This window comes from Mugil cephalus, chromosome 21 (genome assembly GCF_022458985.1).
Source record: "Mugil cephalus isolate CIBA_MC_2020 chromosome 21, CIBA_Mcephalus_1.1, whole genome shotgun sequence".
NCBI classification, from domain to species: domain Eukaryota; kingdom Metazoa; phylum Chordata; class Actinopteri; order Mugiliformes; family Mugilidae; genus Mugil; species Mugil cephalus.
This window is the reverse complement of record NC_061790.1, coordinates 11104836-11117437: the sequence shown is the minus strand read 5'-3', so window position 1 is coordinate 11117437 and position 12602 is coordinate 11104836. Positions and strand designations below refer to the sequence as shown.

The 12602-nt window shown below is 45.3% G+C and overlaps 1 protein-coding gene across 1 annotated transcript; it reads left to right on the top strand.

The window, feature by feature from the left end:
* The first annotated feature begins 2200 nt into the window (after positions 1 to 2200).
* On the top strand, positions 2201 to 6543 carry aldh8a1 (aldehyde dehydrogenase 8 family, member A1). The gene is made up of 7 exons (XM_047573351.1): positions 2201 to 2539; positions 2903 to 3050; positions 4002 to 4157; positions 4246 to 4395; positions 4478 to 4734; positions 5228 to 5389; positions 5477 to 6543. The coding sequence occupies exons 1-7, from the start codon at positions 2393 to 2395 to the stop codon at positions 5927 to 5929; spliced, it is 1473 nt and encodes a 490-aa protein (XP_047429307.1). The 5' UTR covers positions 2201 to 2392; the 3' UTR covers positions 5930 to 6543.
* Positions 6544 to 12602: the final 6059 nt, after the last annotated feature.

Below are 12602 nucleotides of genomic sequence, written 5' to 3'. Positions count from 1 at the left end.
GCTCGTTTGCAGATTGCCTCACGCTCACTGGCGGACGGAGTTACAAGAATTGAGATGAGGGGGTTGTATGAATGTTGATGGGGAGTTCGCGTTTGTGTGCAGGTCCTCACAGTTTTTAATAGAGAGACGGATGCAAGAGTTGTCGGGAGTATTTATTTTTTTAATGGGCACTGAGAGATTTCTTAAGTTGCCGTTTGCGTACACAGGAAAGTGTATGCGCACGAAAGTTGGTTAAAGGTTATTTGTGCAGAGAATGGAAAGAAAAACAGCACAATACAGTAACTCTGCACTACGTACTGTATGCAATAGCACCATCCTTTTTTTTTTTTTCTTTACGCAACATCCTCCCTTTATTCATATTTTGAGGTCTCTTCTCTTCACTCTAAATGTAATCCTTCATGCATACAGGGAGCCCAGCCCCAGTTTGTGCAGATTTAACCCCAACAGTCCAGGCCCCCACTCATTTACGTGATTCTGTAACAACTGACGACTTGCTGTGACTCAATGCAGTGGCATGAGTCAAAGGACAACTTGTTCAGTAACATGCGCATGTGCTTTTACATTTATATATGTACTAGAGGCGCCATAAGTGATGCAAATTGTGTGCACCTTCCAAAGTGGGGCCCCCATTCTATAGCTGCTCTGTAAGTCACCTAATGTGCAGAGGACAGGAGAGGGAGCAGAACAAAGAGAACACAATGAGAACCTGTTTTAATGGTACACGTCTGTTGGCTCATATCACGATGATGATTCACTTTCTCTGTAAGTGGATGAGTAACGCTGCGCCTTTATAGTCAGAATCGGTACTTTCTGAAACTGACAATCGTGCGCTTTTTTTTTTTTCTTTTTCCGAGCGGTGTACACAAAACCTAAAACAAATACTGCAGCGCGACATTTTTTATGTTTTCGGTTATAAAGTGGAGTTATTTTCGCGAAAGGTGTGCCCTTGCCCGCTGGATCTTCCTCTGACATGCTTGCGTGCGCCTTTTGTTCTCACAGGAAAGCGCAGCGTGTGATTTACGAGAGCCGACCCCGTGGTCCCCAGTTCATTGGCTGGATGTAGACTCCGGTCACCGATTGTGACTGTGAAATGGATTCATCTTTGACTTTTGACAGGAAATGGTCTTTAGGCAGATAAGCCTGGCGTCAGCCTGCAGAAACTAGATGTGAACGTGCGTTACTCTCGTGATTACCAAAAGGCATTGCACAGCAAACCCGTCTCATCCACTTGATATCTGCTATAGAGGTTTCAATGTTACTTAATCGTCGCCTGCACATTTGGTTCACACAGTTTCTGCAGTGTACGCTTCCCTCTTAAAGGCCTCACCTCACCTCTTCTGTAGTGCTGGTTCCACGGCCAAGAAAAGAACTCAAATTTAAACCGATATGGACGAAACTGAAAAAGACTGCACACATCAGCTGCAATGTTAAACCACCGGCAGTTGAAGTAAATAGCATCAACCATTTTGCTACAACACAATGTTCTGCTGGGAAATTTTGAACCTGGCATTCGTGTGGATGTTACTTAGACATGTAGCACCCACCTGGACCAGACCAGACACCTCCACCCCATAGCAATGACACTCCTTGATGGAGCTGACACAGACACACACACAAAAACAGTGTAAACAGCACAAGGTGTTGACCTGGCCTCCAAATTCACTAGATCCCAAACTGATCAAGAATCTGTGGAATGATCCACAGAGGCCCCTCCCCTCAACCAATAGGAGCCAAAGAGCCACTAGCAACATCCTTTTTCCAGACACCGAAGGACGCCCTCAGAAGACATCATGTCCATTCTCTGATGAGGCACAAGGGAGACCTACACAATATAAGGAAGGTGGTCATAATGTTATGTTGATGGTCGGTGTACCTTGCATATATTGGTTTCTAAGAAAAAAGGAAAAAACTCTTGACACATCCAAGTTCACCAACGCTGTGAAAAATGAGCCCATGAATGTGTCGTGAAACTACATTTACCTTTCATGAGCACAAATGCTGCACCTAAATACAAACGTAAGGTCCTCGATTATTTCAAGTTTGTGCAACACAAATATCTCACTTGTTAACTCGCTGCATTTATTGGACGGCTTCATTTTACACAATACAGACTCAAGGCACACTAACTGGTAAATTAAAATGCTTTATGGCGGAAGAAAGAGGAATAATTACCCAACACTTCCTAACAGTGTTTTAGATGCTCAAAGCCCCAACCTTTCGGTTACTGGCTCAACCTCCTGAGCTACAGTGACTCCCTCTCAGTGGGAGGATCCACGTCAGGTTAGTTTAACCTTTGCTGTGGGCCACATGCCGTTTTAAGACCGTGCCTGCAGCCGCCCGCCGTCGTTCTATCTCTTTCTTCGGGTCAGTCTAGCAGCTGAAGTTTACAGACATGGCGAAAACGTCTGAACAGAGCTCGTATCTGGTCCTGGAGAACTACATCGGAGGAAAGTTTGTGTCCTGCCAGAGCCACATCGACTCCTACGACCCGTCCACCGGGGAGGTCTACTGCAAAGTGCCGGACAGCAGCAAGGAGGAGGTTCATTACACCGTTCATTTCTCTTTGTGCAACGAGTGAATGCGGACTAGAAGCTAATGCAAGTGCACAGAAATGAAATGTCAAGTTAATATTCGTGTTGAACTTGGGAAAGGGTCATTCGGGCGAGAGGCACCTTTGCTCTGTGCAGAGTCAACAGTCAAGTAATCATTAAACACTCGCACGTGACACACAAAAAAATATGAACATGCAAATTCCAGTACAGTACAGATTATAGATTAGAGATGCTTTCTCACTCTTTCTCATGAGGTCCTTCTCAAGTAGTCATCTTGAGAACCCTCAGGCTTATGCTGAGATGGCCTAAAACAGATCACGTGTTGATTTCTCCGCGTCTGCCGCCTGCAGGTGGATGCAGCGGTGGCAGCAGCTAAAGAGGCCTTCCCCGGCTGGTCGGCCCGCAGCACCGTGGAGCGGGCGCAGATACTCAACAAGCTGGCCGACCTGATTGAGGCGAACCTGGAGGAGTTCGCCCAAGCCGAGTCCAGAGACCAAGGTGCTCTATTTGCTGCATCAGTGCTCCAGTTAGTCAGTTAATTATTCACAGTGGTGTGAAAAGAAAAGAATGAGCTTTAGCACCAACGTTCAAAAGACACTCAGCTGTGGCAACACATTGACAACCTGTTTTTTATATATATATACAAAAAAATCGGACCCCCCGTTGAAGACCTATGATTTAAAGTAACTGGGAAGTGATATTTATTTGAGGCGGCAGCATTCAAGGCTGTTGAACCGTCTATCATTGTTAAGCATCAAAATACGTGAGGTTCATGGGATGTTGTGACTCACAACATCCCATGAACTTTACGCATTTTGGTGTTTGTGAGTCAGATTGAAAGCGTAGATTTAGATTTTAAGTGATTCTGGAGGAAAGTCGAAGAAAATCAAAGAGGTACTGTATTTACAGTGCAACAGGTAACTGTGGCTTTTTGGTAACAGAACACGAAAAGTCAAGAGGTCATTGTCTAGTTTTTTTTTTCTTTTTAAATATACAGTATATAAGCACCGACTGGCCCGGGACGAACAAATTCTAAGATGCCAGGATTCATCGGGCTCAAATTGTACAAAGAGTGGGTTGACCCGACAACAGCCTGTTAGAAGGATAATACGAGACACATAATCAAAGTGTCATGACACAAAATCGATGCTGATGTCATGCTGGTGCTTTTGTACAGCAGATGAGCAGACGTAATTAAGATCATAACCTGAATAAAGCGCACGAGGGGCTACGCTGGCTAAATGATGACGTCCATATTGATTAGATTAATATCCATCAAATACTTGTGAGCAAGCGTCGCTCTTCTTCTGCCGATCATCACTCCTACAGACCGTTTACTTTTTCCAAACCGATTTGTCTGTTTGAGTGTCTGGACCGTTTTTCTGCTTGATTTTTTTTTTCTTTTCCATTTTCCCTCACTCCCACCACATGTTGGTCGGGACATTCCAGGCAAAACCGTGACCTTTGCACGGACGGTGGACATCTCGCGATCAGCCTACAACTTCCGCTTCTTCTCGTCGTCAGTGCTCCACCACACGAACGACTGCACCCAGATGGACCACATGGGCTGCCTGAACTACACCGTCCGCTGCCCTGTGGGTGTAGGTGAGAAGAGTTGAAGTGTGTTTTGAAACTGAAACCTGCAGATCCGTTCTCTTTGTGTCTGTTCCTAAACTGTGACGTGCGTGTGTAGCTGGTTTGATCAGTCCCTGGAATCTCCCCTTGTACCTGCTGACCTGGAAGATCGCGCCTGCGATTGCCTCAGGCAACACGGTGGTGGCCAAGCCCAGCGAGATGACCTCTGTGACCGCCTGGATGATGTGCAAGTTGATGCAGCAGGCTGGTAGGACTACGGTGCCCACAATGCACTTAGCAATCCACACACATGAGGTGACAGGGATGTTGATCTATATCTGTGTCTTTAGGTGTTCCTCCGGGCGTGGTCAACATCGTGTTCGGCACTGGCCCCAGAGCAGGCGATGCCCTGGTCGGCCATCCCGACGTCCCGTTGATTTCCTTCACTGGCTCCACGGCAACTGCCCAGCACATCACGGAGCGGAGCGCCCCCTACTGTAAGAAGCTCTCTCTGGAGCTGGGAGGTAAAAACCCAGCCATCATCTTTGCTGACGCAGACCTGGATCAGTGCATAGAGACCACTGTTCGCTCCAGCTTTTCCAATCAGGTGAGAAAAGAGATATATTTTTTTTTTTTTTTTTTTTTAGGGCTTTCATTTGCTTATCATGTGTTTTGCATACAATAAGAGGTGTCTTAGCATGGCCATGGAGCCCATGATCTGCTTGGGTTCATTGCATATAAACAGGTTAAAGAAAGGAATATACGTAGCTTGGAAATAGGTAGCAATAAAGCACATTTAAAAGGTTAAACAGCAACTTTTAAATGATCTGATTTCAGTAAAGTGCTTCAATAGGATTAGGCAGTATTTTGGAGCAACTGAACAAATGACAGAGGGTCATGGGGCACATCAGATCAAATCTTAGTTTTAATCAAGTTATCTGTATGAAAATGTCTGAATGTGATGAGGATGCAGTGACATTATTTGTCCACACGGGGGAGCTCTTAGCCCACATTGTGTCAGGAGATGCTGTCGGTTTGAGGGAATAACTTCTTGCTCCAGTACAAATCCGAATATCTTTTGCCTTTCTTTCTGCTCCAAGGGAGAAATCTGCTTGTGCACCAGCCGGATTTACGTAGAGAGGAGCATTTACCCTGAGTTCCTGAAAAGGTTTGTGGCCGCAGCCAAGAAGTGGAAGACCGGCGTGCCCTCTGACCCCAGCAACAACAACGGAGCCCTCATCAGTAAAGAACACCTGCAGAAGGTGGTTACAAAAAGTATCAGATGCATGCATGTGCATGAGCGTTTTAAAAGAAATCTAATCTTTTTTTAAACCGTCTCTCTGTTTCAGGTCCGTGGCTTTGTAGCACTCGCCAAATCAGAAGGTGGGATAATCCACTGCGGCGAGGGCGTCGACCAGCTGGACCTCCCTGAGCGCAACAAGTCTGGCTATTTCATGCCTGCCACCGTCATCTCAGGCGTATCCGACAGCTCCCGCGTCATGCAGGAGGAGATCTTTGGCCCCGTCACATGCGTCAGCCCCTTTGACACCGAGGATGAAGCCGTCTCCAAGGGTAACGGCGTGCGTTACGGTCTGGCGGCCACCGTGTGGTCCCGGGATGTGGGGAAGGTTCACCGGGTGGCCAGACGGTTGCAAGCGGGCATGGTGTGGACCAACTGCTGGCTGGTGAGAGACCTGAACCTGCCATTTGGAGGAATGAAGAACTCCGGCGTGGGGAGGGAGGGGGGGAAGGATTCGTATCACTTCTTCACAGAGGTGAAGAGTATCACCATCAAACACTGAGGGAGCAAAGACGAATGCAATAGTCTTCCATTTTATTTTTTTTCTTTTAGAAGCAAGCACGCACATGTAGGGGAAGATTGTTTTTTTTGTTTTTTTAGTTGATCTTGGCATTCATCAACCTCTAATGGCCGCTCTTGGGAATTTCAATGGCAAATTTCTCCTCTCAGATTACTGGAGCCTGTAATTAAGTCACGTCTGTGGAATCCCAAAGTCACACTGGCACACAGATAAGTGAAGCAGCAGAGCCCCATTATAAATGTGCAGAAATAGAGTCAGTAATCTGTGTAAGGGCTTAAACTTAAAAAGCAAAGGCCATATGAGGTAAAACCAGGTAATGCACAAGCCTAGTCATTGCCCACTTGTAGAAAAGAAGTCCAGAGTACAATTTTCTGAAGTGAGGAACAACAGTCTAATCAAACATCCTATAAAGGGTTCCACTGCTGGTATTGTGCGAGACTTATGTTACAATTCATGAGGCAAATTAGAAGGCAAATCTATTTACTTGTGTCTTAAGCTAACTGAACCATGGGCCAGATCACTGTGGCTGATTAGAAAATGATTCAGTTTTGTAACACAGCTCTTGCCCCAAATAAAAACACCTCATGTAAACGTCACATGCAGTTCAATGTGTTCTTCAAATTCCTCTCAAAGTCTGCGTTATGTCATTGTCGGAATGCAGCGACTCTCGATTGCATCTGTGACACGGTGTCAGTAAAAGATAGATCTATCAGATGCTGGGTCTGACACAAGAAAGCCGCTCCGCCGACCGAGCAACAACAGAGACGTCAGAGTTGTACGTTTTCATCAGCACACTGTGCTCTTCACAGTTAGGGTTAGGGTGTTATCCATCACAACAGACAACACGTATGGTCAAAGTCTGCGGCTTATTTTGCGTCACGCACGCCTTACAGTATGTACTCAGACACGGCTGTTTTACATGGACTTGTTGCCATGTCCGGCCTGCTGACGTAGGAAGGGTGAATAAATGCCGGACTGTCCCGTGTGGAGGTTGAACAACATGTTTGGAGAAACACTGTGGGCAAGATGAGGGAACTGGATGACTGATTGACCGGAGACAAATACTCCCCACACATTGTTTGTCATGAAGAGAAACCAGGGTGCTCTACGGTAGTTTGGGCACGTAAAATATTACTTTGCATGCTAAATTTCACGTTTGTACCTATATAATGTGGAGTAAGGTGACGTGTGGCACATGTGTTTCGCGGTTTATCACTAATAATCTACAGCTTGTGAGTCTGTACACAGACAAAGCAATGCTTTGCATGATGCTAACATGAATGGCAGAGGCAACAGTGGTTTCATTTCCACACAACGTTATAACACTGAAATTTACCATGTGTCTGAGATAAACACTGATATTTTCATGACGCATTTCCTACATTAAGTTACCCACCTGTTAGCTTGCTAAACCTCTGGACCTCTGAACAGTTTCAGTGTGCTCAAAACTTACAGCCGACGTTAGCCTGTCACTTATTCACCAAGTATTTTCTGTATGAACGTATGAATGCAGCGTTGTGTACAAGCATTGCTCTGCAGAACGTTCACTTGAGGCTGATGAGAATGGCATTAAGATTTTCAAATCCTACAACAAAAGTATTACCAACACACAACTTCGAGCTGATGACCACAGATGAAACGATCACCAATGTGATTACACGTCATTCTAAAGAGAGGCAACATATTAAGTATTAAATTTCAATATACAGACTAAAGGCCACTGTTAAAGAGAAAGGAACTTAACTCTACATGGCTACCGTGCAGACATTGTCTTGTGTCAGCTTCTGTGGAAAAAAAGAAAGGTGTTCACCACCTCCAAATGTAGTCTGGGTCACCTGACTGTGACCAGATCTCAAATGCGCCCTCAGTGCTGGCACAGCACACGCGATCCAATCATTCAAAACGCATGTTAAATGGTGGACTGAACAAGACCATTGGAATCAATAGGTGAACCTCTTGGTGGCACTAGAGTATAGAGGTGCGCAGTGGCGTCCCTTTCCCATCACAATATCCATTAGAGTGGGTGGAAAATGCTCCTTATTGATGCTGGGAAGACGCACAATCGTACCTCAGGTCTATCAAGTGAAGATTTGTTGGTGTGTGGTTGTATATGGGCAAGTTAGTACAACTATGTGCATATTATCTGTACTCTTACTTGAGAAGCTAAGCTAGTCAGATGCACTCAGCCCACACTGACACTTCAGGTAGCTGCAGAGAAGGCAGGAACAGTTTCTCTTAAATGCACGGGTTCATTCCCTTCTTTCAGAAGTGTTTGACAAGATGTTGAGTCTATTTGTTAGCCGAACAACAGGACCTTTCCATTATTGATGTGTTTTTTTGTTTGTTTGTTTTTTGATGTGTGTGGGCTTTCGCAGCCGAGATGTTCGAGCTGCCTCTCGCCGAGCGAGTCTTTTTTGCCACTCAGCAGGTGTAACCAAACCGATTTCTGCCCACTGTGGCCAAAATCAGCAGGCTTCACCCTCAAGGAAACACAAGTGTCTCTGCTAAATTTCACGGCAGTCCATTAAATGCTTGTTTAGATATGTGCGTCTGTATCAAAGCGGTGCTCCCACTGACAAACAGATATCTCCTGCCCTAGAGCTATGCTGCTTTGGCCTAAAAAAAAAAAAAAAAAATAGATTTCCAGTATCTCAGTGCAACACATGCACAATCTGTCTTGCATGCAAAATTGTGTCTTACCTAAAAAAAACATGTCCTGTCCACCGTGTTGTGCACTTGCAGTATATGTCAAGCACAAATGAATACCGCATGTCCCTAGATTGTGTGTATTTGTCACAGCCTCCAAAACACTTGTGACTCATTAGAGAGTGGACATGGGCCTTCTGAGGGCATCCTGTGGTGTCTGGCATCAGAATGCTGTTAGTGGGGGCCTTTGGGACCCTATGAGGGGAGGAGAGGGGGCCTCTGTGGATCAGCTTTGTTCCGGTGCATCCCACAGATACTTGATCTAGTGAACACAAATGCCAGGTCCAAAGGTTTCCCAGCAGAACGTTGAATTGTCACAAGACGGTCAATGTTGTTTACTTCTCCTGTCAGTGGTTTTAATGTTGTGGCTGATCGGTGTAGAGTTCCCTTTGGAATAAAATCTATAAATTCTCTTGCATCTATTGTATGTTGTGCACCTTATTTAGGACTTCCTCTTAAATCCCACCTTAAAAAAATCCAATTCAAAAGGAGCTCTCTCTTTCCAGCCACGTCGACTTTACATCCACAACGTGCAGAACTATGGAATCATGCTTTTAAGTTACAATAACAACCTATGTAAATTCCAACCTCTCCAAACAACTTCACGTTTCGTATCTGCTCCTGAACGCATTGTTCTTGCATTTTTCAGCGCAGCGCCTTGTCCTCTCCTAGCCCCGTTAAACATCTGATCGTGACTTAATGTAAGTGTGAATGACGTGGTGGGTGCATCAAGCATGCAGATAAGAACATGTGCAGGATGCACTGTGCTTTGTTTGGGCCACCATGTCAGCTTAGGAAAAGAGGGCACTTGGGAGGGAAGTGCCCTATCCGGTAAGTGAGTGTGTAAAATCACGTCCCCTGGTGAGCTGTGTGTGACATTTGCCTCAGAGCCAGCGTGTGTGTCCCACCCTCTGTGTTTTGGCTAGGGAATGGGTATTGTGCTAGTTGGCTGCATGGCTGCGCACACACACACACACACACACACACGTACGCTGATTTGCCTTTCTAGAACATGTCGTGTGATGAAATGGATACCACCCAAAAGTCAGGTTGGGGTGTCTGAAGCTTTTATGGCACCAGCGCACACGCCCACGGAGCCATGATCTCAGAAGCGGAATGGGAACACAGTAAGGGAGCATTTATTTCATTTCCCTGCTCTTCCGCCCTTTTTCTTGATTTATCTTTCATCTCCGCTCTTGTGGACGTTTCTCTGAGAAGGAAAGGCCTCGACGAAGGAGGACTCGCCCCATGGTACGTGACTTTGAGGACGCTGCCAGTGGCTTCGGCCAAACCAAGCACTCAACTTTCACCTTAGGCCCTCGCAGGAACGAAGATAGAACATCCTTCCATTTTATATCCACTGAGAAACTGGATTATTTAGCCTGATAGCAAACACAAACAAGCTGTTTTCATGCGTGCTGCAGGGATGCGACGGGCCTCCTGCAGAGGGTCTTCTCAGTGATATGTGTGTGGAAAAGAACAGTCACAGCCAACAGCCGTTTTCTCGCTTCTCTTGGCTCTGACCCAGCTCAATAAGTCTGTGAAATGTTATCTGCTTTCTCTTTTAATTATAAATGTGGACACAGGAACATTTAGTTTCCTCTTTGGAAAGGAACATGCGAGTGTGTGTAACACACACAGAACAGCTGAGATAGAAGAGAAGCGACAGACAAAGGTCAGAAGAAATCCAGTCCTGCCGTGACCTGGATTCATTATTAAGTCTCAGATTTGGCAGATTGAAACCTTTGTTTACTTTTGTGACTTGAACTAACATAGCCTCGTCCACTACGACACGTGAGATCCCAGTTTAAATCACAGCGTGTGGCCTTCTTCATTAATTCTCTGTAAAAGTCTACTTGAATATAAATAATGAAAGCAATCAGTAGTTTACGGTTTTCCTGTCTCCTTTTTCTTCCTGTCTAGGGTGGCCTTTTTTTAAAAAGCTTGGCTTTTCCTTTATTCCCGTTCTCACTAAAAGCTCACGTGCCTCTCACGGCAAGCTTAGCTCTTTCTCGCGGCCAACCTCTTCTTCTTCTTCTTCTTCGCCTCTCACCACACCCCCTGGCTCTGTCACATTTGGGTTCAGGGAATTTTCCACAGTGGCTCGGCCTGGGTTTTGTGGTAGATAAGCACGGAGATGGAGCCCAGTCCTGAGAAAATGCTGCAGTTCAAGCAGGTTAAGCAAACTGAGCCAACGAGCCCAGTGTGTTATGCGGGGACAGAGGGAGGAAGAGCGTTACTTGGCTACAGAGGACCAAATGTTTGCAGCTACTTGTTAATCTCCGTGAGGTGCAAATACTCCAGAACCGTTGGGAAAAGGCAGCAAAGATTATTAGGCCTGCTCTCTGATAGCATTTATTAGCATTTATTGTTGCGTTGTAATCAGTTGAAACCTTAGTATTTGTCCAGTAAACTTTGATTTGTCTTCAATCCCAGTAATTTTTCCCTTTAATTATTTCCGCACTTCTAACTGGGTTAACAGATATTTTTAGCCACTGCAGTCAAAATCACAACAGTCAGCATTAGCATTGATATGCATCTGTATTTCTAACCACCTGGATGATGTGAAAAACTAAAAATCAGGCATTAGGCCTCCTTCCACCAAGCTCTGTCTTGGTGTCTACCAACTTCTAATAGGCGGTTTAGACTTCTGTGTCATTTTACAGCCCTGTGATCATGTTCAGACCCTACAAGCGGCAACCTCCAGCTGACTCCAAAAGGAAGCAAATCCCCATAGACCCTGAAGTTATTTTACTATTCATGAAAACTGTACGGAGAGTGGATTTTTTTTCTAACTTTATTTTTTATTAAGGTTTAAAATGTGCATAATTAAAGATGTTCTTGCTTTGAGTGACCGGCGGTAGCCTGAGCTAACTTGTAGCGGAGAGTTCGGTGGGCTGGTCTCAATGCCTGACACGACCCCCATGTCCATATTTGGAATTTCCAAGTGTGGGCGGAGTAAAGTTCATCCAACGTGACGACCACGGGCTCCGCCCACTTGGGGCTTCATATTCGCAGTTCAGAATCCAATGGGTGACGTCACAATGGGTTTGTTTATAGTATGTACAGTCAATGAGGCCATAGTGATGTAGCTGATGTGCTTCAAAGACACAGCGCCGATGAGCATTTGGGTGGTGTGTGGAAGTGAAGATACCAGTGATCATTAATTCATAGAAAGAATGGTTTGCATTTTTTTGTCCTTATTGTGCACAAAGCTTAGGTTATTGTTATGAACTGCTTGATGAATTTACTGGACATGCATGGCTTAGTAGTAAGAAGAGACATTGACTAGGTGTTTAGCGTCATAAAAGCAAACCTTTCACTATTTTTGTGTGACAGGTATGTGGTTTGATATGGTCATCTTCTTGACGTGTATTCTTAGCTGTGGGAAATTAGCCAATCATGTGATCATCGCTGTCTTTGTGAATACTGTAAGAGACGAATGTTTTCCTGTTGCATCTTTGAGATTGTCCTTGTCACTTTGTGCGTTGAGTGGTGTTGTTACAGAGCGAGCCCGACTGACAAGTGCATGCTGCGTAGGTCCCACAGTACTCTAAAGGAACCTTAAGAAACTCTAAGGTCCATGACACACCCTAAATCTAACAAATACAATAACCCTAACCCAGCTGATGGCCAATGTTGAGACATGTCCTTCACAGTTGTTAGTTGTTTTCATCTTTCTGGCTTGTTGAACTGGTTGCACAGCCCACTGACATTACAAGAATACTGTGTCCGCAGTCTCATAGGTGGTTTAGACTTCTGTAGCTACGGCGACATCGCAGAGCATGTGCAGACTCCATGCAGACCCTACGCTAGTACTTATGCTGCAGCTGATCTGATCGTCCTAGCGTGTTTCCGCTTTAGTTTTTCCGGCTGCTTTTCCATCTCCTCAATTTTCGAGTTGATTGTTTTGGATCAATACAGATGGAACACGTTGAGGAAAGGTTAA